At 43.0% G+C, this 27,245-nt stretch overlaps 1 protein-coding gene across 3 annotated transcripts in view; it reads left to right on the forward strand.

Moving 5' to 3' along the window:
- The window catches only part of SGPP2 (sphingosine-1-phosphate phosphatase 2), a 121,355-nt gene that overhangs the window by 30,607 nt on the left and 63,503 nt on the right, over window positions 1-27,245 (forward strand). For 2 of the 3 annotated variants that reach the window (XM_059730945.1, XM_059730944.1), the window contains exon 2: window positions 18,004-18,162. The exons of the other annotated variant lie outside the window; for it this stretch is intronic. In XM_059730945.1, coding sequence (XP_059586928.1) covers window positions 18,004-18,162 — 159 coding nt within the window. The remainder of the gene's footprint in view (window positions 1-18,003; window positions 18,163-27,245) is intronic. 3 annotated transcript variants of the gene reach the window in all.

Consider the following 27,245-nt stretch of genomic DNA (forward strand, 5'->3'; position numbering starts at 1 on the left):
ATAAGTTTCATACTATTGTGTTCTCCATGTTTTAAACTCTCATTTAGAAAGGAAGTAAGCCTTTTTGCTGTTCTGGTCATTGAGACAGCCTCAAAAACCATGGACTAAGCAAAGGATGGAGTTACAGCTAAAGTAATCATATGGTCCAGAGCACTTCTATCTATATGTTCATCTCTCCTTGGTATATAGCAAGTACATACTTACTATTATCTGTCTCTCAGATGAAGAACTGAAGCACAGAGGCCTCAGTGCAAAAAAAAAAAAAAAAATGGTACTTGGATCAAGCAACACAATAATTGTATTGGTGTCTAACTGAGGTTTTCATTAGGTAGCAGGTGGCCCAGTGCTTAGGTAAAGTGGAAGGATCTTCAGAAACCAGCTGGGCAAGGAGCTACCAGGAACAAAAATCAAAAGGACATGGTACTATGTTTTTCTTTTAAATCAGATCCAAGTCCCTCCCATCCTTTTATCTAATAAACATGATAAACTTGCTGCAGCTGCATCCCAGTCTGGTTCTGTATGCATCTCCTGGAAACATGCATGCAGGACATTTCTGCCTGGCAGAAGGACCATCTGCACCAGTGCCGCAACACCATTGAAAGGATCTTGCAGTACATTGTGGGGGGGCACATTATTGTGAAACTTCCCCCTTGCTATGTTCAGGTGACAGTGGTTGGAAGGGTATAGCTATTCAAAATGTTGAAGCTTACCCATCATTATTCCTATCCTTTGCTTTTTTTTGACCTTATGCTGGTGGTTCAACACCACATCTATCCCTGATAAGCACCCTTTTCATTACATATCGCCAAGGGTAAAGCTCTTCCAGAAATACCCAAACGTCCACAAGCTAATTCTCCTGTATGACTACACACAGTTGCAAGTTAGAAATTAGTCTATTTGCTAGTTGCCAAAGCTGACAAACTCCACCTGGCAGATTAGAACTGGTCAGCATTGTTTCAGGTTGTTTTAGGTTGTGAGAATTATTTTGTCAGGATTTTGAAGAAGAAAAGGAAACAGGTTGCAAAGCAGTTATTATTCCCCAACCGTTTTTTCAGGTGTGTCTACTGTCACTTGCTAGTGGTGGGAAGATGGGGCTGTCCAATTTCTATGGGGCTGGGGGACATGCTATGCAGCCTACACACCATTGGGGCAGGTTCCCTATGCTTCCCTGCCCCATTATGTGGGGAGTGTCATCGTCCCACCCACCACCACATGGGCTCCCAGGGTCCTGCTGCACTGCCCTACCCCCAGGGACAGGGACAGGAAATGGAAGCTGGAGGAGGAAGGGGAAGACCTCAGTTGCTACAGCAGCAGAAACAATGTTCAGGAGTGGCAGCTGGGCAGGAGTCTGTCGGCCATATGGTAACCTCTTGCAGGCCACCAGTTAGTCCTGTTCAAAAGATCCTGGATTTTAACAGGCTGCATCACGTTCCATAGAAAGAGAAGAATATGGTAAAATACCAAAATGCTGAAATGCATAAATACACCAATAAGCTTCACATGTTTTAGCTTTCCTAGACTGAGTTGACTTCATACACACTGGAACCCTGTGCCCGTCACTGTTTATCCCCAAACTCCATAGGCCACCTTCTTCTCCCTCTCCCTCCCATAGGTTTTCTGTATCCCTTGTCCCATAACAGGGACCACTATTCTCTTCCCCCATATACAAGGCTTTTTTCACACCCCTGTGCCCTTTATTCTCTCATTGCTTCTGGGGCTGTTGGCAGATGGTAATTTAGTCTTGCAGCTGGGATATGAGGAACTTTAACCCAGATCCCCAAAACTGCACGTCAAGGCATTTAAGATCTATATGGTAGGATGTAGGATCATAGAAAGGGTTGGTAGGGACCTCAGGAGGTCATCTAGTCCAATCCCCTGCTCAAAGCAGGACCATCCCCAGCTAGCTCATCCCAGCTAGCGCTTTGTCTAACTGGGTCTTAAAAACCTCCAAGGATGGAAATTCCACAGCCTCTCTGGGTAACCTCTTCCAGTGCTTCACCACCCTCCTAGTGAGAAAATTCTTCCTAATATCTAACCTAAACTTCCCTTGCTGCAACTTGAGACGATTGCTCCTTGTTCAGTCATATGCCACCACTGAGAACAGTGTAGCTCCATCCTCTTTCCAACCCCTTCATGTAGTTGAAGGCTGCTATTAAGTCCCCTCTCAGACTCCTCTTCTCTGGACTAAATAAACTCAGTTCCCTCAGTCTTTCCTCATAAATCACATCCCCCAGCCCCTAAACAATTTTTGTTGCCCTCCACTGAACTTTCTCCAATTTCTTTACCTCCTTTCTGTAGTGGGGGCCCTAAAACTACGCACACTACTCCAGATGTGGCCTTACCAGTCTCGGATAGAGGGAAGTAATCGCTTTCCTTGACCTACTGGCAACATACCTACCAATGCAGCCCAGTTTGCTGTTAGCCTTCTTGGCAATAGAGGCACACTGCTGGCTGATATTCAGTTTATTATCCATTGTAACCCTCCAGGTCTTTTTCTGAAGAGCTGCTTCCCAGCCAGTCAGCCCCCAACCTGTATTGGTGCATGGGATTGTTCTGTCCTAAGCGCAGGACTTTGTGCTTGTCCTTGTTGAACCTCATGAGATTCCTTTTGGACAAATCCTCCAATTTGTATATGTCACTTTGAATCCTAGCCCTACTCTCCTGCGTATCTACTATTTTCCTCAGTTTGGTGTCATCTGTAAACTTGCTGAGGGTGCACTCTATGCCATCTTCCAGGTTGTTGATGAAGACATTGAACAAAACCAGCTCCATGACTGACCCCTGGGGCACTCCACTTGATACTGGCTGCTGACTAGACATTGAGCCATTGATTACTATTCAGTGAGCCCAATGCTCCAGCGAGTTTTCTATCCAACTTACAGTCCATTCATTCAGCCCATATTTCCTTAGCTTGCCTGGGAGAACGTTGTGGGAGACCCTATCAAAAACCTTGCTAAAATCAAGGTACACCACATCCACTGGTCTCCCCACATCCACAGAGCCAGTCACCTTGTTATAGAAGGCAATTGGGTTGGTCAGGCATGACTTGCCCCTGGTAAATCCATGCTGACTCTTCCTAATCACCACCATCTCCTCCAAGTGCTTAGAAATGGATTCCTTGAGGATCTGCTCAATGATTTTTCCAGGGACTGAGGTGAGACTGACTGGACTGTAGTTCCTGGATCTTCCTTTTTTTTTCTTAAATATGGGCATTATGTTTACCCTTTTCCAATCATCCAGGACCTCTTCTGATTGTCACATAAGTTTTCAAAGATGAAGGCCAATGGCTCTGCAATCACATCAGCGAACTCCTTCAGCACCCTCAGGTGCATCCTGTTTGGCTCCGTGGACTTTTACACATCCAGCTTTTCTAGGTAATCCCTAACCTGTTCTTTCACCACTAAAGTCTGCTCACCTTCTTCCCAAACTGTGAAGACAGAGGCAAAAATGGCATTGAGTACTGCAGCGTTTTCTGTATCCTCTGCATCCCATTCAGTAAGGGACCCACACTTTCCCTGATCCTCCTCTTGCTACAGACATACAGTAAAAGCTCTGTTATCTGGCATCCCCTGGGAATGGGGGATGCTGGATAACAAAATATGCTGGTTAATTGAGCGGCCTGGGCCGCCGCTTCTCCTGCTGCATCTGGGGTGTCCCGCTGCCCCTCCCACCACATCGCCACCCCTCCTGCGGGCCCTGCAGGCCCCACAGGACAGGGAGGTGGGCCCCACACAGCCTGTTATGCCCCCAGGCCGTGGGGGCTCATCAGCGCAGGCTGCTTTGCCCCGGGCCATGCGGTCTTGGAGAAACTGGAAGTGCCCACTGAGGGCACTTCCGGTTTCACTTCAGCTTACAAGCCGGCATGCCAGTTAATTGAGCATGCTGGCCTGTAAGATGCCGGTTAACAGAACTTTTACTGTACTTGTAGAAACCCTTCTCATCAGCCTTCACATTCCTTGCTAGCTGCAGCTCCAATTGTGCTTTGGCCTTCCTGACTTCATCCCTGCATGCCCGACCAATGCTCTTATATTCTTCCCTAGTTATTTGTTCCACTTACAAGCTTCCATTTTGTGATTTAGTTTACTAAAGAGTTCCCTGCTAAGTCAAGCTGATCTTCTGCCATGCTTGCTAGTCTTCCTGCACATTGGGATGGTTTGTTCCTGCACTCTCAGTAAGGCTTCTTTAAAGTACAGCTAGCTTTCCTGGACTCATCCCCACCCTCAGTCTGGCTTCCCAGGGGTCCTGCCCATGAGTTCCCTGAGTGAGTTGAAGTCTGCTTTTCTGAAATCCAGGATCCTTACTCTGCTGCACTCCATCCTTCCTTTCCTCAGGATCTTTAACTCAATCATCTCGTGGTCACTGCTGCCCAAGTTGCCATCCACTACTACATCCCCCACCAATTCTTCCCTGTTTGTGAGCATCAGGTCAAGAGCATGGCCCCTAGTTGGCCACTCCAGCACTTGTACCTGGAAGTTGTACCCAATACGCTCCCAAAACATCCTAGATTGCATTTGTGTTGTTGTATTGCCCTCCAAACAGATGTCAGGGTGATTGAAGTTCTCCATGAGAACCAAGGCCTGCGATCGGGGAAACTTCCACTAGCTGTTTTGAAGAGAGCCTCATCCACTACTTCCTCCTGGTCTGGTGGTCTACAGCAGACCCCCACCATGACATCACTCTTGTTGCTCTCCCCTCTGACCCTAATCCAGAGACTTTCTCAAGAGGCCTATCTCCAGTTTCATACTGGAGCTCAGAGCAATCATATGACTCTTTTACATGAAGTGCAATTCCTCCTCCTCTTCTTCCTTGTTTGTCCTTCCTGAACTGTTTGTTCCCACCCATGACAGTTCTCCATTGTACCTTTTTGAGTCTGGGATAAAATCGCATACTGGGACCTTTAAAATGGCACTGTGAAGTCCAGCATCAGGGACCAGTGATGCAGAGCTTTTGAAGTTCCCATGGAATAGGGAGTCAATGCCCCTCCAACCTTCCCACCACACCTCCCCCCCGAAGTTGTGTTACTGTGTACCCCCATGTGCAGGCTGCATAGAAAAGCTTTCAAAATTGCCTGTGGGGGAAAGGGATGATCCAAGGCAAGGCTAGAAACATGTTGGTGCAGGGGGAGTCAGTTGGCCACACATTCAAATTAAAATGCAATATAAGTTGGCCACAAACCAGCCATACAAATCCATTAAATGTGGATTAACACCTGAATTGCACAATAAATGTCTTCTGGAAGCGTATAATAGGGGCTTAATGTGCCTCCTGTGGTTTTTTTATGACTCCGTCTCTGTCTTCCCCCCCACTACCAGGGTTTGTGTGTCTATCCTTATTTTCCCTTTCACATCCAGTACTTTTATTTGTCTGGGAGCGGCCACTGAGGGTGTCAACATGTTCTGTTCTGAATGAACTGTGGGGTGTGAACACAAACATACTGGAAGTGTTAGTGGCTGCCATCATTCAGAAGTTGTATCTAGACAATCACAGAAGAATTTAAAGCTGCAACTGTACTGAATATGTGGCTTGTTTTATCCTCTTTTGTTATCCATGTCCCCATCCAGAATCTAGAACACTTCCTGGAGATCTGGACTTGATTTGGTGGTTTCCAAAAGCAGTGGTGTTAAAAGCCAGAAGCCAGAAATGCTGATAAATTGCATGTAAGGCTTCTTTCTACAAGCAGAACAGTCAAGGGGAGAGCTCTGTAGTTATTACAGAAAGATCCTATTCACTCAGAGCCCCGTGGTAGTGGGGGTTACATTGCAGAGGGAAATTGTCTGAATGTACTATCTCTGTGTGCAGCACGATCTAGCCAAGACTTTCGTGTTTTACATTGAACTGCCTTTCTTCAGCACTTTGTTTAAAATATTAGTTTGTGAGGCATGATTTTGTAATTAGTTAGAAGAACCTTGACTAAGAAAGTCAGCATGCTTTAATACTCTTTTCATGGGATTTAGAGAGAGCAACTCCCAAATTTGAATCACAGATGTACAATGGGTATGCTTTAGGCAAGTAATTTTGTTTAAAAGGAAACGATAGCTTCATAATGAGTGTTGAAGCTTCACTTAATGTACATTTGCATAACTCATAGAAGATGTAGTGGCTTTAATGAAAGTTAGGAATTAAATATTACCTAATCATGTCTGTTGGTCAGATTCTAACCCACAGAAACCTGATGTAGCAAAACTTGTATCTCCAGTATAAGTGAAGATGAAGGCAATTTTTTATAGCTTTCTGCTATAAAAATTTGCCCTGCAGAAAGTGAAGCAAGAGTGGTGCCTTGTTTATACCTTTTATTTATGGCTTGCCTGTTTTATGGGGTTAGTCTACCTCCTATTTAAAAAAAAAAATAGATAAAATGCTTTTTAAGACTTTGAAATTTGAAAGAAAATAAATCAAAAGCATTATTATTTTCACCCAGTATTACCTTCCATTTGCTTTGATTCTGAAAGAAGTTCTCAGTGGGGAGGGAAGGCTCTTCTGCAGAATGCAACAGCACTATTCTGTAAAAACTAGGAAGATCACACAGCAGCTTGCTTTCTCCAATGTTGGATAGTGCGGGGTGGATTGGGGTACTAGCAAATGTAAATGCTGAATTTTGAGAACTTGGCCCTACCATCTTTGTAGGTATTAAGGTATATTTTTGGTTTGATTAGATATTTTGACTGTGCTCTTTAAGATGCGTGTTTTCTGGATTATCACGTTCCTGCTTTCCATAGTAGGTGCTTTTGCTGTGACTCCCACTTCTGTTTGGTGTGAGTTTTTAAAAAAACATTAAGTTAATTTTGTTTAGATTCTTTTACAACATTTTCATTTAGCACCTTCTATACATTCAGCTTGGTTGCCTCACAGAAGAGGGTGCACATGCTGCTTTATGTTGCAGTGGCCATGTACAGATATTCAGTTTCTCCTGGGACAGTTGCTGCTCTTTCAAGAGAAACCACAAGCATACAGATGTTTAGGATTTTTCTCTTGGAGTAAAAACTGTCCTCTCCAGGAGAAAAAGTAATGTGGGAACAACCAGGGTTAAATCACTAGTAGGGGAGTTTCTCCTGTCTGTACAACTTCCCCTTATGAGAAAAGCCAAAGCACAATCCTTCAGCATTCTAGGGTGCTTTTCTCCCTCTACCCGTGCATGTTGCTTGGATTGGTGTGTTGTTTGAGCCAGACTCTAGTACTCCAGTCAAGCAGAAAGTAGACAACACCCTCTTCACAATCCCACATCGTGCTGCAGGGAGTCACAGTTTGGCTGACCCAGACTCTTCAGCATCAAACAGAACTGCTGTATGCACTACTGCCATCTGTTTCCAGGCAGACTGAGGGAGTCTTTAGAGCATGCAGAGATGTGTACACAGGGGTCCCCTGGCTGTGCAGCATCAGGACTGCAAGCTCTCTGATTGTCAGAGGCTCAGCATTTGAATGTCTGTCTCCAGGTCATTTAAACATGTGTACGCGGCCTTTAAGTGAACTACTGCCACTGAGCCAATAGGTTGGAGGGGTTTGCCTCACAGATGAACTCTACAATGCATACCTTAGCTAGAGGCAAAGAGAATCCTGTGATAAAAAATAGCACGTGATGATTTAATTACAGATTGTATCAAAATGCATATGCACAAGGGGACTGAATTAAGGTTGCCTAGGTAACCTTATATCTGGCATTTCCTAATTTTTGTGTGTGCTTGATGTTGTAAAATTAATACAATTTTAACATCTTTTTTCCTAATGCTATTTCCTAATCTTTTGAAAAAGATGGAAATCAGATTGCATAAAATTTGCTAACCCCTAATCTGGGTCACTATTAGGGTTTGCACCTTTAGAGCTCGTCTATATAACACAATGCAGTGCTGTGCACAGAGCTCTAAGGTAGCTCTAAAAAGCTAGCTTGACCTTGGGGAACAGCATAGCTGTATTGGCTTGTGAGAGATGAGGAGGAGAGCACTGTATAAATTAGCCCTACTGAGAAGAGAATTTAGCCCGGGAGGAAAGGAAAAAATAATGCAGACATATTGTTTTCCACACTGGAAGGAGGCTGGATATCTCTGCAGAACACCACACCATGTGGTATTGTAACCTTTAATTTGCAGCTCAGACCTCTACCATTTGAGTTATATAGAAACTGGTAATGGTATTAGGCTGAGTCAGGTGCTGGAGAGGCTAGAAAAGACCTACCTTTTGCTAGTTGGTGTCATAGGGCATTTTTACATCTGCTCTGGGCATGGGGGGGCGCTTTAATTAAAGCGGCTCCAAGACTCGCTTTAATTAAAGCACCTGCAGCGTCTCGTGTCAGTGTCCCCATACTTCAAAATGGCGGTGGGGGTGCTTTATCTAAAGTTTGTCCAAAGAGCTTTAGTTAAAGTGCCCCCACCACCATTTTGAAGTGTGGGGTTGCTGATACATGAGCTGCAGAGGCTGGCTGGAGCGTGCTAATTAGCATGCTCCAGCAGACTCAGTTAATTGATTACAGCACATCAGAGCAGCCTCCCAGCATGTGTACAGGCACCCATAGCTCTTTGCTGATTTGAGGGAACAATGGCATTTCTCAAGTCCAGGTTTAGCTTCTTATGGGTTATAGACCTGTATGCTTTTGTTCTTCTTCTCTCCTCCTAGCCATTCCTGTTCTCCTTAGCTCCTGTCCTCCTTCCCTCTGCTCATCTGACCTTCTGCTTTTTCATCCGTTGTGCTCCTTTAACTCTTCTTCATGTTCCCCTCTCCAGCATTTGGGTGAAGACCACTTAGAGCATGTGAAAGGGATTCTCTCACCAGTTTCTTGTCTGATGTGATGCAGGCTAAAGAACACTGGGGAGAGCAGTTATAGGGAAAGTTCAGCTTGGTGATCGTATCCATGTCCCGAAGCATGCACCGTGTAGAAAGAATCTTTAGATGATTCAGCTGCCAAATTTCAGTCAGCCTCTGTTGAGCACATGTGCATGGAGCTTGTCAAATATGGTTAGATTGTCACAGGGACACATCCTCTCTGCTTGTCAAATTAAGTCCTTTCTCCCAAATTTTGAGTTCTCCATGAAAAGGTTGTGTAACAGTTGTTAATATAGGCAAACCATATTTTCCCTCACTTGGAAATAAATGAAGAATTTAGAACATTCTCCCATTGTACTTGGCCTTGGTGAGGCCATAGCTGGAGTACCACGTCCAGTTTTGGGCTCCACAATTTAAAAAGGATGTGGAGAAGCTTGAGAGAGTGCAGAGGAGAGCCACGCACATGATCAGAGGGCAGGAAAACAGACCTTATGATGAGAGGCTGAGAGCCATGGGACTTTTCAGCCTAGAAAAGCACAGGCTCAGGGGTAATCTGGTGGCCACCTATAAGTTTATCAGGGGTGCTCACCAGGATCTGGGGGAACATCTGTTCACCAGAGCACCCTAAGGGATGACAAGATTGAACGGTCACAAACTCCTCCATGACTGTTTCAGGCTGGACATAAGGAAGAACTTTTTTACTGTCCCCCAAGGTCTGGAATAGACTGCTGCCAGAAGTGGTTCAAGCACCTACTTCAAATGCCTTCAAGAGAGATTTGGATGTTTATCTTGCTGGGATCCTATGATTCCTGCTGACTTCCTGCTCCTGGGCCAGGGGGCTGGATTTGAAGATCTTCTGAGGTCCCTTCCAGCCCGAATGTCTATGAAGTCTATGAAACACATAGAAACATTACTTATGAAATAAATGCAGCTTTTCTGGCAGCACCCAGTATGAGAAATTTCAAATGATCTGAGTTTGTCAAAATTATAAGCAATTTAAAAGTCTGATACTTTTTGAGAAGTTTCATCCTATGACTATTTGTGTCACTACCAGTTTCAGCTATAATAAGTCTTTTAGCATCTTTCTTGGCATTAGCTATTGAAGTTAAATGAACCAACACCAATGATTATAAAACAGTTACAAAATAATTTGTTTTGTACAAAGTGCTTTGGGTCTTTATCATCTTCACAATAACAGACCCAGCTTCTTAGCTCAGGTAGCAGAGGTCCTGAATTTGACCCTTGCTTCCCTATCCAGAGTCATCACACACAGGTCACAGTGACTCCAGTCTGTCTCAGTTGTAGAGCAGGATTGTTCAACCTCTGGCCCACCAGCCAAATATGACCCACAGAGCCATTGCGTCTAGCCTATAAGACTCTCCATGGGTCAGGAAATCTGGCAGTGGGATAGCAGTGACCATTAATACAGCTGCATGCTCCCTTGCCAAATTCCCAAATCCCAAGCCCTGCATGATGGTCAGGGCTGGGCTAGGCTGTGACCTCTTCTACCGTGGGGCTGGGCCATACCTCCCTTGCTTCTGGATTGGGGCTGGGCCATGCCTTGGGCCACACCCCCTTCCCTCTCTGCAGGGCCAAATTGGAGCCTGGTCATGCCCTCTCTCCCTGCAGGGGGGTGGCCAGAACTCTTTCCCTCTCTGTGGGGCTGGGTTGGGGTCTCATCACCTGCAAGGCTTGGCCATGCCCCCTTCCCTCTCTGCAGGGCTGGATTGGGACCTTGCCATGTTCCCTTCCTGTGGGGGCTGGCCACGCCATCCCCCCTTCCCACAGGGCCAGGTCACATTTCCTTTCCTCTCCCCAGGGTCTGGGGCAAGCTTCTTTACCTTGCGGGACTGTGTGGGGGCCCACCTACCCTTGCCCCCTCCATGTGGCCAGATAGTGCTTGCTATGACCACCTGGATGCTGGATTGGGAATACCAGCTGGATCCATCCCACAGATGGACCAGGCACTGCCAGTCTGGCCACCGGTTGAAAAGGTTGAGCACTGCTCTTTTAGAGGAACAGATTTTATTTCTGCCCCTTAATCCCTCTGTAGCCAGATGCTAATGATAAATGGCACCATCCTTCCTGTAGTAAACACAGCAGTTGCTTGCTGTAAGATAGATTCAAATTTAATTTTAGCTGATTTTATTGTTAGTCAAAGGATGAAGTCATATGACAAAATGCTAAATAAGCATCTGAAAGTCCTTTGTACAGATCCCTAGCAGCAACTCCCTAAAGGTTCATTCTCCTTCAGTCCACTTCATAGCGCTTGGCAGACTCCAGCTAAGTCACCTCAGCTATATTTTCATCATATATAGTCCTAATTTCTCTGAATGGCTTAGTTAACTCAAACGATGTCTATACCAACTGGCTGAACCTTGATTGCTGGGAATGTGCAGCTCAGTGCCAGTTTGAAACAGGTGCTTTCATTTACAAAGGCATTCTCTATTCTGTATCAGACTTGGCTGATTTGCAACTTAAAAAGTGCTAGTGGAAACTCACCTAGCAATATGAAAATCAGGCAGTCCTAACACAGAGATAAGGAGTAGTTTAAGCATGCAGCTATATAATATTTACTAAACCATGTTTATTAGACATTTCAGTTATAAAGAACGTAACAGGGAGTAGATATTTCCTTCCCCTAGTCAAGGAAGGTGATAATTTGCATTTTGAGTGGATACAGTTATCATTATAATACAGCTGGCCCTTATAATAAAGCTGGCCATTTGGTGTTTCTGCTGCCATTATTTCTTTTATGATCCGCTCGGCTAGGGAGAAAGTGCCACAAAGAATGGAGTGAAAAAAGCGATCTAAAAATTATGGACTACTAAAACTAGAAATGCTGATATATTTTTACCATGTACACATGAGGTTGTCCTGAGATCCTTTATGATAACAATTTGACTGTGATTCTGCTGGTCTTGTTATTTATCTTTTCACTGCAGACCTCTGCCCCAGTTCCTGGGTTGCAACAGTATTTAGAAACATTATACTGAAGTCTAGATGTTCCAGTGGAACATCAGTAAGTAACAACATGGTGTTGCATTGCAGTCAGACATACATGTGCATTCTCCTTGTCCCCAACACACACAAGCTAGTGAATTAGGAACAAAAGTGGTCACTGGATCCTATGTAAATGTTCTAAGAGGGTGGTTAATTTAGCCAGAGATATGTTCTGGTAAAGCAGCATCTTATGGGTGTGCAATTTGCTTTATGAGCTGATGTATTTCTTGTTTTAGTTATTTATTGTGGTCACTGGATGAAATTACACATCATCTGAAAAACAAAAGTTTGTGGGTTATGACACACCCCTTAAATCCTCATTTATGTTATATTCTTGTTCACATTATTTAAACAGAATCTACTGTGCCTAGGTTGCCTGTCCCTCTCTGAGAAGTTAGAGTTGAATAGTGTTGGTAATGGACTAAGAGGCTAAATTATTAAGCATGTCTCATGGAATATTAAAGACACAAATCACTTCAGGAGGTTAAGCACAAACAATTTTAGTCTATCTTGGGAGACTTGCAAATTATTTAGGTGAACTGTTTTTAAAAAGGGGTTGGATAAACTGCTATGAGTATGAGAGAGAATACCCATGCAAAAATTAGTTGCAGTCACTTTCTAAAAGAAAGGAAAAGGACAAAAATTGTGTTCCTTTCAAAGCCTGAAATACCGCAAAAGAGTAATTTTTCAAAAGGAGCTTCTAATTACAATAGTCTTTTCTTAGTGTCTTAAGAAAGGAAAAATTAACCTTGGGGATTTGTCTCATCATCTTTGATTTAAGACATATGAGCACATTATTACTAATACATTAGAGACTGTTACTTAATTGGAGAATTAACACAACAAGAAGAGAGTGTTCTTATGGGATATTTAAGTAGGTCCAAATATGGTTTAATGATATCAGACACAAAGTACCACAGTTGCTAATTGTGTTTGTGGTGGTTTCTAATTGGTTTGCTAGGCTCAAGGTATTTAGATAGATTGTTCTTCCATTCAAGCTGTCCTCTTGGTGTGCACATTTTACCTAGAAAGATGTCTGTTAATATATGACCCCTATTGCTAATACAGGGAGGAAGAATCCTATAAACTAAGCTGTTCATTGACTGACCTTTTATCTGTCATGTATTGACACCTAAAGTCAATTTAAATAACTGGGCTTTTCATATGATAGGTAAATTACTATAGCTTCTTAGTTTGTCTTTTTTATCATCTCCATACAGTTAATGAAAACACTAATCTCATTATTTAAAGCAGATTAAGGGATTTAGACTTCTAATTCTTTTTAAAAAGAAAAGGATCTGGGTGTTCAGATACCCTTGGCAGCTTGAAAAATCTCAGCCTGAACACTGGTGAGAAGATGCTTCTTTGCCAGAGTAAGGACTAAATTTCAAGCCATTCCCTAGTGGGCAGTTTGTTTTTAGAAGGCCCTTAAACAGTGGTCATGATTCAGGCTTGTAACCTTATCTATCCACTACTAACTACTCCCTCAAACCAGCACAGTCTCTCCTCAGCTTCTCTCCTGAAAAAAAATCTTACCAGCTCTCTCCAGTCTCCCATCTCCAGTAAAAATTTAGTGCTTGGAAAATAAACTCCTTATTTTACATTATACATTTCACACTTCTTGGTTTTTTTTCAATCCTTGTCTGCCCTTTCTAAGTTAAAAAAAAAGAAGATAGAGAGAGAGTCCTTGATTCATGGGACATTCCTTTACACAGGATGGGCACGGTCAACCAAGTTAGGTTGTTAAGCTGACGGAAAGCTCCTGAAGTGTTGCTGACTGTTAATGATGTCTCTGGCCTGTTGACTCCAGGAGGGACATACTAACAGAAACAAGAGCTGAGAGCAGGGAGCTATAACAGGTAACATCTTGGAGGAAAACCAAAGGAACAGCCAAGTTCAAGGAAATACATCAATATTGAGGTCAATGCTGTGTTTGGGAGTTTGGGCTCCCATTTAAGCCAAACCCCAAAAGTGAGGTGCAGTCTGAGGACTTGCTCAGTCTGTCTGCTTGACTGAGGGAAGACCTCAGCCTTCTCAGGGTACCTCAGTCTCTCTCTCTCATCAAGTTTAGATAGGCAAAACTGCTCTTGACCTCAGTACCTGAACAGTCTTGCAAATGTATTGCACTGAGAATCATGGGTCTAATGAAGACTCTTTTGGCAGCTCTGCATTTACGGCTTTCCTTTTAGCTCTGAAAACTAAGTCAACTTGCTATCTCCCTTCTGTAATCTAATTTCAGTACATTTGGGAATGCAGGTTTTTTATCCTGCTGTGCCATTCTTTGCCTTGTTGGAGCCTGTATTTAACTGATGTACCTTTTCAGAAATATCAGCAGCATCAGAGCCTTGACCTGTTTGTGCTGAAATAAGTCTGTCCATCTATTGCTGTATACTGCTTTGCCTCTTTACAGGTTCTAATTCTGGTCTCCTCGTTCCTTGCCAAGCGTGGGAAGTTATTCTGTCTTCTGAAACCTTCTTTAGTGCCTTGTATGTTTCAAAATTCAACACAGAATACTTTTCTTGGCTTCAAAGCTCCTTTACTGTATTGTGCCAGCTTCTCTTCTGTCTCTCATTATAGTTTATTCTGTTTTTCTTCCCCTTACCTCTGCACATATACCAGACTGCTTCACCCTCACCTTTTGGGTACTTGTAATGTGGGTGGTAGATTCTTCTCCTGTGCTACTCTAAAACACACCCTCAGTGCAGTGAATTAGCTCTGACATTTCCCAGACTCCATCTCCATGTTCGGTTTCATCTTGCTTTATCCAGCAGCCAACCTGTATGGTTACCTATAATTTGGGTAACAAGCTATATATCGGTTCTTAGCTCTCTTTTAAAATGATTGACTACCTTTTGATAAACAACAAAGGTATGCTACATCTACACATATTTATGTAATAAATCAAACAGTATAACTATGTGTATTTTAATCCTTAATTTTTACATTCATTATATTAGAAACTAAATGACATTTTTGAGTTGAGCTGCCAGGAACATTTTAAAATGCCTTGTTAGTGGTTAATTAAAATTATCTTAATTTTGCTGGATGTATGAAGAAAAAGTTTATGAACATAAGTTGTTGTTGTATTTTAAACTGATATAAGGAAAAGAAATACTATATTTAATGAATTGGCTTATGATGACTAAAAAGATGCAGGCAGATGTCAGGTGGAGTTTTCAAGAGTCCAAGTAGGTCAGAAGGGAAGGCATGAGGAAGTCTCACTGTGTCATATGACTTGAATAATGGCTACAGTTTTAGCACCTGTATATGCATACAGACCATTTAGCTTTAGATATCTGAAGTCTTGGCAAATATTTATTATGCATAAGATGCATAAAAAAGGCACCACATTCATCACCAAGAACAAATAAATAACCATAAAAGTAGTTTAATCTAGCCACTTTGAAAGCACCAAGTATGTCTAATGTGGACCTAATCTACAAGGGGTAGAATGAAATCAAGAATCTGCTGAAAATCAATATCAAAGCTTCCACTGAAGAGCTAGGATTTTACTCATAATATGTTTTGAGTAGGGTTTTTTTCTGCTTCTGTTAAAAACAAGCAATAAGAAAGACTCTTGATAGTCTTTGCCAAATCTCCAAGAACAGTTTTCACAATTGCATTCAGTATTACTCATCTGTGTTTTTTGGTATGCAAAAATGGTGAGTAACTTGACCAAATCTCAATTTGTACTCTTCTCAGGCCATAGATAGTAACTAATGAGCTTCCTTGTTGTTTGTAAAGTACCGTTATTTTGCAGGAGTTATCCTTCCAATCTTTGTTTCCTTGCTACTTCATTAGGCATGCTAACAAGCATTTCCTTTACCTACAAGTAAATCAGTCAGTTGCTTTTATTTAAAAACACGTAAGGAATGGAATTGGGGCTTTCCAGAGCATGGGCTGTTATCGTTTGAGCCAAAGCTTATAACTGTAGCTCTTTCTTGTCTTGGTCAGCTATGGAGGGAGATGCATTCACCAGGGAGTAACAATAAACACATGCTGTTTGTGTTGTTTTGCTGCATTATGCTAGTGTGCACTGGTCCACAGCTGATTGATTTGGCCTATAGACATGTACGCTAACTGTTTGAGTATAGTGAGTTCCTGCTGGATGTATGTGCATTCCAAGAAAGATAATTCATTGAAGTTTTATATCTTCAAAGGTAATTACAAATATATACTTGTTACAAGAGGTCGCTTATTAACCCTTCTCCCCACCCACCCCCAAAATACTTTGTTCTGTTCCATAAAGTTGGGGAGGAATGAAAAAGAGATGGAAAAATCTACATTTGCTATCCCTTATGTCCAGTTCAGAGGTACCTAACTTTCTTTCCAATCTTCCCATACAGATTTTTAAAAAATATAGAATCAAGTTACATTAATACAGTTTAAGTTAGGTAACTGGGCCAGCAGAAGGAACATTTTAGGGTTTTATTATTTTAAGATTTTATCAATGCATTTGTCCCACTGCAGTGACTCACCATGTTCACTTTCCTTATAAGGAAATGGCTATTTCCAGATTTACAGTTACTTATTCTCCACATTGAAAGAGAAATAGAGTTTGTTGACAGCTGAAAAACTGGAGATATAAGAGGAAAAAAAAACTTTACTAAGGACCAATGAAGAAAATGTTATAGCATTTACTATCTTCTGATAAATTTTAGAGTGTATCATGGCAACTAGTTTTGAGATGCAAATCTCAAACAAACTATTTAATTATTTTATTTCATTAACTATTTTATTTGATTTTTTTTGTTTTATTTTGTCTCATCATATTCTTGTCAGTAGTGGTTCTTCCACTGCTGTATGAACTGTATAAAAGAAAGAGTACTTAAATTTTGGTTCCACATATGATCTCTGTAAAACAAACTAATTGAAGTCTGAACCTCTTCAAATTCAGTATGTGTGTTTTGGCTAGGAACAAAAATCACACGCAAACTGGTATAAGTGATTGGAAACCAGTTCAAATCTTGTAGCATAACAGAAGTTCAGTGTGCGTAAACCACTTTCAAAATGGCCGAAACAGGTTTAAGATAAACCTGGATGGATGTAGTATCAGACTTAACTGATTTAGTTTAAAACAGTTTATTTAATTTCTGTCCAGAATCTCTCCAGATTCAAGTTAACTCACAGTTCCCTGGCTTCCTAGGATGCTAGGATTTCCTGCCCCCGTCACCAACACCCCCTCACAGAGTGGGTGGGCTACCAAACTGTCTGCTCCAGCCGAGTAGGGAGGTATGCTCTAGTGCCCCCCTACACACACACCTTTTGGCTTGGGCCACTGCAGGCACATGGCTGCATTTCCAGAATTAAAAGTGTGTGTCTGTTCATTTGCTTTTCAGTTTAATCTACTCAGCTTAGACTAACCTGCAAAGATTGAATTGATTCAGGTCCTTTGATTGTCTGTACCAAGCCTTTGTGTTCATTTCCACGTGGCATCTTCCTGTATATTAGAAACTGGTCAAAACATTCTGGGAAAGAAAGGGAAATAACCTCAATTTGTCCATCAGTTAATTGCAATCTTTATTTTATTATAAAAATCGAGTTTTGTTTCTTAAAACTTGCTGCAGTAAATTCCTATTCAGATAAAAAGACTGGTTTATGGAACTCTGAGCTCTAGTGACAGCTGTTTAAGCATTTCTGATGCCTTAAATACTGAGGGACCTACCTAATTTTGGGGAGCTGCCCCCCAAGCTTCCTGGGCAGAATGCAGGCCTGGGCAGCCATTATATGGGTGAAGTATGGCAGGCCACACCCCACCCTTCTGATTGGTCACAGGGCCCTGGTGGCCTCTCCCCTCACCTGACTGGCTGTGGGGGCTGCTTATCATGTGGACACACCCCCTCACCACTGACTGGTGGTGAGGGCTTTCTGCCATGTGGTTCTGCCCCATGTCACTGGTTGTAACAGCTATCTGTCACACAGCCCTGCCTCTCACTGCCGATTGGTGGAGGGGCATGGGGCCACATGACAGATAGCCCTTGTAGCCAGTCAGTGGCGAGGGGTAGGGATAGCGGCCATCTTGTTGGCAGCCCTTCAAGTAGGCAGCCCAGCCTGCCTTCTCCTCCTTCCCCACCCAGGCAAGCTGCTGCAGCCCATAATAAGGTTTTTTCCGCCATGGATTTCACAGTTTCTGTGGATTTTGTGGGCATTGCCCAGAATGATTTTGCAGAATCTGCAAAATGGCGAATTTGGCAGTTCCCTATAAATACTTTAAGCTTACTAAAATTTCTAAAATAATTTCACTTTCAGGATTGCACGAAGAAATATATTGTGAAGAATTACTTCTACTACTACCTCTTCAGGTTTTCAGCTGCTTTGGGTGAAGAAATTTTTTATATCACTTTCCTTCCATTTACCTGCTGGAATATCAATCACTGTGTGTCTAGGAGGATGATAATTGTTTGGTCTGTAAGTATTGCAATGATTATTAAAATGTATATTAATTTCTTTACCATATTTATTATTTTTAATATCTGATGTCTTATAAAAAACCTAAAGTGAGATTAATTTTACTTCCAGAAGTACAAATATAATTTTCAGACTAATTTTAAATAAAAAGCAGGACCAGGGAGCTGCTTTTACACTGTTTCTGATACACATACTCAGTCTTGTACTATTTCTTCCTTTTGGGGAAGTATTCTTGACCTTGCAACCGGAAAGAGAAATGAACCTAAATTTAAAAAATATTTTTTCTTCATCCTACCTGCCACTCCTCATGTCATCCAGTCTGGAAATGGGGCTCAAGTTTTAAACAGTGTCTGTAAAATTGGTTTGGGGAGTTCAGCACTTTATATTCTCCCAGTAACTGTGGATCAAATGTACTTGGTGTATAAGGAAAGACATTTTAATGGGAAGAATGATAATGATAATTTCAAACTGCTTTTGCAGCAAGCTAAATTTGGGATCTGGGAGTTGAGCTAGGTCCTTGCCTTCTTGTGCTTATTGACCAATGGTGAAAACTCTTTAAGCCAAACACAGTGTTTCAGGATACCCAGGCAGTTATGTTGCTGTTTTTCCATAGGTGTAACTGACTGGTATTCACTGAAACCTGGTGAACAATTCTGCTGACAATTGAAGGATACTGAACTCCAGTTCATACTGTTGACTCTGCAGGGTTACCAAAAATAAATAAGAGTAAAATAATAATTTAGTCACTTTAGTCATTTAACTTGGATTTAATTCTCAATGCAGGCAGGGAGATTGAGAATTGAGTAAGAATAAAATAAAAAGGTCTTTTCTGGGAATTGAACAGCACTCTATAATGTTATGGTGACCCTGTACTTGACTGTAGAGCTGACTTGTGTATGTGTATAGCAGTGACCTCTGCTGGATCATGGTAGACATGTACAATTTTCCTTATTAAGACAGAAATACGGAGAAGCTATTCTCAGAAACATATTCAGGCTTATTTCTAACTGATGTTAATGGTTAGGCATTCAAGGGCATGTCAAATATTTAGATGTGGTCATGAAGCAAAGGCATTGTGGGCACCTATACATGAGCAGCAAGGCTGCTCCTTGCTGCTGATTGGCTAAGAGGGCTGCCCATGGTGTGGTCCCACCCCTTGCTGCTCATGAGGCCGCGAGGCCAGGCCCCAGTGGCCCTGAGGACCTCTAGCTTCTATTGGGGAAGCAATATTTTTAGTAAGTTGTTTTTTTTTTCCTGGTGATTCTGTGCCAAAATCATGGGGATCGCCATTTTTGCGGGTTTGCAGAAACCACTTTTTCTCTATTTCCATGAAAAACACAAAATCACAAATAGGGTAGATACATATTTCTAACTTGGAAGGATTTTAGCATTGGTGAAAACTTGTCCAGCGTGTTTGTGAACTGAGACTAAGAGTTCTCTGAGACTTAGTAAGTAATTACTGGCTAACATTATTCTTTAAGAAAAGGTGTGTAAATATCTGAAATAATTTGGTGTATGTAGAACATCTACAAAAATGAAGCCAATTGTGAAGTAAAGGGCAAAAGCCATTCTGTGCCAATAGTTCTAAGCAATACATTATATAAAGAAAAGCTGAAAAATAAATTCTATAATTAAAACTAGGAGTAGGTGGACACTGTATAATTAGAGTTGGGCTTTGGCTATGAATACTCCTACTCTTTTTGGGAAAGTGCCACAGAAGCTTGTAATTACAAGGCAGTTCCTCCTGCTTTGCATATCACTCAAAAGATGGTACTTCTGGCATCACAGTACCCTTTAATTCCACATATCAGCATGGTTTGATATTGATTCAGAGGGAGGTGTGATGCCTACAGAATTGCTAACATCTCTTCCCAAAGGACCTGTTTTCCCTTAGACATGTTCCATCCAAGTATTGACCAGACCTAATCTCATTTAATTCAAGAGACTGTTCAAAGATATAGCATTATGTTTATTTCTCACTGGTAAGCAATATACAGAGTGGCATAGATAATGGAAACAGAAAAGGAGCCTACCTGATGAATAATATATATATAAAAAAGTGAAAATCCTTATTTAAAATTTTTCATTTATATATAAGTGTAGACAGACCAAAACATTCTCTGAATGCTAACATTTTTATTTGGAAATTCAACTGGATGGCATAATGTGCTGACATTCAGCTTTTGAGCAACGAGGAGAATTTTGTTGTATTATATGTGGCCTTACAAACTTGCCTGGGAGGTCCTTATATACTCTCCAGCAGCAAAAAAATAGTCTTGTCACAAGAAAAAACTCTTACAGATCTCGAGAAGCAAACTGCAGATTTGTGTATCATGTGATTCACTTTGTCCACTTGTTTGTTCCTTAGATATAAAAGGTTCTTGTGCTGTCAAAGTGAAGCACTTCAAGTTTTGAAAGTCAGGCCTCTGGCAGACATGCAAGTAAAGGCACCACAGGATTGGATGTGCAGTCTCCACAGCCATTCTTCCTGATGCGCCAGCCAAGCTGTAAGCTCCCATGGCTGGGAGCCCTGTCAGCTGCTCTGAGCTGGGATCCTGAGGCTGGGAGCTGTCAGCTGACAGGGCTTCCACCAGTAGGGGTGCACCAGGCCTGGCCACATATTCAATTAGTGGTGTGATAGGAACCAGCTACAAAGTTATTATACCATTAATTGTGTTTTATTGCACCATTAATTGTATTAACATGTGGCCAGGTAACAATTTAGGATGTGATTAACTGCCTAATCGTGTTTTAAATGTAGTGTGAGCCAGGGACCTAAAACATGTACACACTAATGAAAATTCCAGCCTGTTGGCTAGTTAAGTGCGAAACAGCACCATTTCGTTTCAACTTCATTTCACCATTTTGACAGGATAGTGTTTCATTTTGAGTTTTGTTTCGAAAGCATTGTCCTGTTTTGTTTCATCAAAACTGTTTTGCTGTTTCAGTGGTGTTTCGACGTTTCGCCTGTAGGCTATAATGGGGAAGCACAAAACTGCCTATAGCTTTGTCATTTTTTGGCAGATTGGGATGAGAGCAGGGATGATATCAGGTGATGACAACAGGTAAAATAATAACTTAGTGAGCAGTAGCACCAACAGCATCTCAGCCAGCCAAACTGCCACAGAGCCTTTCTTTCCTCTCCTGTAGGAGCTTCTTCTCCAGCGTGTGTGTTAAGGTGTGCCCTCACTGCGTCCTTCCCCCTTCTTCTCCCTCTCTCTCCTTACTTTCTGTTTCCCTGCAGGCAAGGCCAGCTTCAGCTTCAAAACTCAAAATGTTGTGAAACTTTTTAAACATTTTGAGTGCCCTCATTTCATTTCGAGGCTGTTTCGAAGCCCTTCATTTTGTTTCAATTTCACTGTTTCGAGCTCAAAATGAGCCAAAACAGAGTAGAAACAAAACAGCCGGTAAAATTTCGCACAGCCCTAGTTAAGATTACCACTCCTTTGTATCTCATTAGGTTCCACTCCTGTGTATCTCTTACTTGCTAGTTAAGATTATCACCTCTTTGTACCTGCTTAGTGACTTAGTACCTTCAAGCCTTTCACAACTTTGCCTGTTACAAAGTTTGGACCAAACCAATTCAATTTTCCTGAAAATGCACTCGACTGCGGTAAGCTGCTGGGCAGAAGTGTGGACCAAAGAAAGAAAAATGTATACTAGTTAAAGGAAAATATTGGCACAAGAATAAATGGGAATAAACTGGCCATAAAGAAATTGAGGCTGGAAATTGAAAGATAGACACTACTTGAACCAGTGAGATTTTGGGAACAGCTTTCCCAAATGTGTATTGGGAACTCAAAACCAAGCAAGTTCCAAGAGAGAGTTTGTTTTATTTATGAAAGTAGTTTAAGTAATGTGGTTGCCTGCCACAGTGATGGACTGGATTTGATGATGCAGGACATCCCTTTCTGTCTTATGTTCCTAAATCAGGGAGCTAACAGTTTTTTCTTCAGTTGATGGCTGCCAGAAAGAGAGGAGGCAGCCCTTGCCAGGCTTGTCCCCAAGGCCAGACACCGGTTAGGGCAACAGCTCAGACAAATGGGGGGAAGGTGGGATTAAACTCCCTTGTCTTTGGGAGGGCATGGGACTCCAGCCAGGGTCTGCACAGCTCCTGTTTAGGTGGTGGGGAGCCTGGTCAGAGCTGGCTGCCATGGTCCTGCTATCCACCCAGGGCTGGGGTTCTGCTGCTTAGTCAAGCCAACCTGTGGGTGTTGCTGAGGGCAGATGAAGAGGGGGCCAGCCTGGGCTGGGCTGCAGGGGTCAGGCCCTTCCCAGCAGGCTGCAGCTCAGGTTGAGGTTGCGTGGGCTGTGTGGCCAGATTGCTCCCTGCACCTGGGCCAGGCAGGGCTGTCATGGAACTGCAGCTAGCTGGGAAGGGCCCAGCGGCTGCGGCTCTGTAACAGCCTGGTCTGGCAGCATTCGCTGGGTAGCGAGCTACCCCGGCTGGCTTGGACCCTGAGCCTGGCAGCTGCAGCCACATCACAAGCTGCAGGCTGTGCAGGGCTGGGCAGGCTATTTTGTCCCCCTTGCCTTTAGCTGCTGCTGCTGTGGCTTCTGCAGCTGCCACCCCTGATGCACTGCACCACTCAGGGTGGGTGGGCAGGAAGTTTCAGCCCCACGGCTTATGCCCAGCGCATGGGGCTCTGGCTCCAGCTCCCAGACGCCTTCCGCCTGCTTCACCCGCAAGGGCTGTTCATCATGCTGGACGGGTAGAGTGGGTGGAACGCAGCCAGAGCTGGATCAAGAGCTCCATGTGCTGGGCGGAAGCTGCAGAACTGAAGCTACCCCACCCTGCGTGGCGCTGCGCAGGGCGGCAGAAGCAGGAGCTGCAGCTGGAGGTGAGGGGAGCAGAACAGCCCTGCCGGGCCAATCCAGCTTCCCCTTGTCTCCAGTGGCTCCAGTTCTCAGTCGCCTCCCACTCACTCTGCTGCCTGGCATAATGAGCAGCCCCAGCAGGCAGGCGGAGCGTGTGGAAGGCAGCCGAAGCTCCATGAGCTGGGCAGAAGTCGCTGGGCTGAAGCTCCCCCTGCCCCCACAACCCAGAGCAGTGCAGCAGGAGTGGGAGGGGGAGTAGGCGCTGAAGGCGAGGGGAAGCTGGCTTGGCCTGGCACGGCTGTTCTGCTCCCCTCACCTCCAGCTGTGGCTTTTGCTCCTGCTGCCATGCATAGTGCCATTCGGGGCAGAGGGATCTTCAGCCCCACGGCTTCCGCCCAGCGCATGGAGCTCTGGCTCCAGCTCTGGCTGCCTTCCACCTGCTCCTCCCACCCAATGCGATGAGCAGCCCCTATGGGCGGAGTGGGTGGAAGGTGTCTGGGAGCTGGAGTCGGAGCCCCATGCGATGAGCAGAAGCCACGGGGCTGAAGCTTCCAACTCATCCAGAGCAGCATGGTGTGGAGCAGGGGCAGCAGCGACAGTGGCAGCTGGAGGCAAGGGGGTTAGAACAGTCCACCTAGACCCAGGCAGCCTGCAGCTTATGATGTGGGCGCAGCTGTCGCGTGCTGCACAGGACAGGGGGCGCAGTGGCAGCTGTGGTGGATGGCTGCCGGGCTCAGGGCCTGTCGGCGTCTCCGAGACAGCCCGAACAGCCTGCTACCAGGCCAGTTTCTGCCTGTGCTGCTGAGGGGAGAGAATTCAGCTCCATCCAGAACCTAGCTGTGCCTGACAGTAACGGTGGGGCAGGGGAGAGAATTGCAAAGGGCAAGTAGAAGGCAGGGCCGGAAGCTGCTGTGGGTCTCGCTTTGTCCCTGACCTAGACTCAGGGCCAGAGTCAGAGCTGCAACAGCCCCCTGGCTTCCCCTCTGCTTTATATGCAAATCTAAGATGAGGGGCTTTCCCCCCCATGCTGATTACAGGGGGGAAACCTCATTTTAGATAAAAGTAGATACAGTATTTGGATTATCAAAACAACATGTTGTACTTTTACAGCATCTTCCCTCTGATTGCAAAAGACTTAACAAATATTAAAGTACTTTTGGTATCCTATTAGATACAAAGTTGTTATCCACACTTCACAGAGAAGGGAAACTGAAGTGTGGAGAGAGATTGTTGTTTGCCTAAGGTATGCAGTAGTTCAAAATACTAAAAGAGTTTGGATATAGCTCAGATGGCTCCTTCCTTCCCAGTCCTGAGCTTTAAATACCAGAAACTCCCCTTTCTGAGTGTGTGTGCATGCATAAAATATGCTTGTAACCTGCAGAATTACAGCATATAAATTATTATGTAGAACACTTGGGCAGTGTGGACTTTGCCAGGGGAGTGTTTGAAGTCAACACTGTGGCAGAGAAGCTGCTAATTACTGAGTAGCGGGCATTTCAGGAACAAGGTGGGATTCCTGAGGAATGTGTACAGTATATAGTTAGAGAGAAGAAAAGAATCAGGTGTCAGGGAATCTCCTTTAGGTCACCAACCATCAAGGAGCAAAATCCAGGATGAGGACATGACCACTCCATAGACTTCTGGATTTAGATAATGTAGCTGTCTGCTATGGCTTTGCTTGTGGGCTCACTAACTCTGCCCTTCGACCCAGCTGCAGCACAGAGTGAATGCAGCTATACTTCTTCCTGCACAGGAATAATCCATGGCACTGTGGGAAGGTCAAGTAGATGTTGCTTCTGAGCATAGTTAATTAATCTGGCTACAATTAAATATATTGCTAGACAAACCTAATTTGAGGTGCAGCAGCACACAGATGCATCAGTACTGCCTCTGCAAGGTAACCACATTGGTGTGGCTCCAGGCAGGGGCAGATTTAGGGGGTGCAGTCACATCCCTCTTTGATTCCTGGTCCACCCAAAGTTTTAAAATCAAGTGCCAGGCTGGCAATAGTATTTCTATTCAGGCAACAGGGAGGGAATCATTTGACTTCATGGTTCATTGTAAACTACCTGATTCCTTGTAAACTCTTAATTCCGCAGGTATGAATGACCCTCTCTACTTTTTTTAATGGTTTTGATGTTCCACTAATTAAGCTATTCTTTCTTCTTCAGTTTTGCTGCCTGTTCCCTGCTCGTTTTCATGTAGCTCCTATTTCACAGCCCTGCAGACTGTTTTTCAGTCTAGCTAAAAACATTAATTCAGGTGTAGAAACATTAACTCAGGTGTGGAAATAACTTCCAGTGAAGCATTGGATGCACTGTCAAGATGCTCAAGAAGGCTAGATTTTTGTTTTGTGATTTTGAAAGAAATATACATGTATTTGTAATGATAACAGGACTAAAGAAACAACATATTTTGATTATTTACAAAACACAACCTATTGTGTTGTGTTTTGTAAATAATATATGATACCATATAGCAAATTAATACAAATTTCAATAAAGATATATTTGGGTTTTTTTTTTATCTTGAATGGAATAATATAGCCCTGGACCCCTGGAATATTAGTAAAGTTTTTAGTTTCTTATTATGTGAAGAAAAATTGGGTTTTATGTTTATATATGATGCACTGCACCCTTCTAAAAATCCTAGATCTGCCCCTGGCTCCAGGCACTATCATGCCATGTTATTTCACTAGACTTGGCAGAATCCTGTTTGGCACTGTTTGCGGACCAGTTTTTCAATCTGGGGACAAAAGTTCCATTTCAAGACACTGGGACATAGCCCTTGAAATTCAAGATTGATGGCCACTTGTGATACGAGAGGATAGGGCATGTAACTGGATACCAGATATCCATTGGACAGTAACTGTTTGTTATTAGCTGTAAATGGCACATTAGAGATTTCAGTATTCAGTCAGATCAGTAAAATATGACAGTAAATGATATCAGTAAATCAATAGATTTTTATATATGAAGATTTTGCCTAAAACTGTACACACTTGTTAGTATTAGCAAGTAAAAGACTCGGGATAAACTAGCCAATATTGTGTAAAGCTGCCAACCAGGCTTCAATAAGGTGCCAAAAATTACCATCCTACAACATATGTACAACATGAAAATTAAACAAAAAGGGCATGAATGAGCATCAAATACACATAATTATTTTAATACTCACAGTTTAAAAAGTTGCTTGCCTTTTTAGACTCACTTAAACAATAAAACAAGAACAAAAACAGACAAAAATCCTTTGTTTTTTTTATAGGTTAATAAATCCTGGAGATTGAGGATTCAAATTTAAATTCTTCTAAATGTTTTAATTGTATAAATTCAAAGATTCATGGAGCATTAAGGCTATATGGCACCATTACAAAAATCTGATTTGACCTTTAGTATAACACAAGACATAGGACCTCCCCCCCACCCCCACGAAATGTCTATGTCAATAACTTCTGGTTTGAACTAGGATGCTTTAAACTATCTAACTGGTCTTGATTTACTGATTTAAAATGACAGATTCCTTCAAATCCCCAGATTAAATTTAGGAATCTGGGAGGTGATAGAATCAAATTCCCAATCTGAATATGTCCCAGAGCATCTTGTTTTTCTTTATTGGATTTGGATATTAGTCAAGAGGGTGGGTAGTTTGGAAGCAATGCTATTCTTGTGTGACCTCCATAATTTTGATCTGGGGTAGTGTTTAAATAATCTGAGGCTTTAAAGATAGCAAACTTGAACCCATCATTTTAGTTTGACTTTAAAATTAACTTTTGGACACTGTCTAATCCTAATTTCTAACCTCTGTTCCACTCAAATTTGATTCCTTCACATGTTTAGACTTCTTTAAATGTAAACACTACTTCTGAATTTCTTGAATATGTAAATCTTGGGATGAATTGACACATTCCACAGAGTGTTATAATCTAGAAATTAGAGGCGAGTACCTAACTTTACCTCCAATTCAATATAGGGTTGGAGTGGTGTTGTAGGCATGATGGTCCAGGAAATGTATGAGACATAGGCACCGAGTACATGGGGACCCAAGGGCCCAGGCTACTTCGGAAGGTAGAATGACCACCGTCCCTAATTGGGCAAGACAGTCCTGAAATGGCAACATCATGTCCTAGTCCTGGGCCGCATGACTCCAGGACAGCTTTTGCCCCAGATCCCCAGTATCATGCAGGGATCCAGGTTTTCCATTCACTACAGAAAAATGTGGGAAATGGTGGGTTTCCTCTTGCAGGCTGGCAGAGTTCCAGCCTGCAA

Source organism: Alligator mississippiensis, chromosome 7 (genome assembly GCF_030867095.1).
Source record: "Alligator mississippiensis isolate rAllMis1 chromosome 7, rAllMis1, whole genome shotgun sequence".
Lineage (NCBI taxonomy): Eukaryota > Metazoa > Chordata > Crocodylia > Alligatoridae > Alligator > Alligator mississippiensis.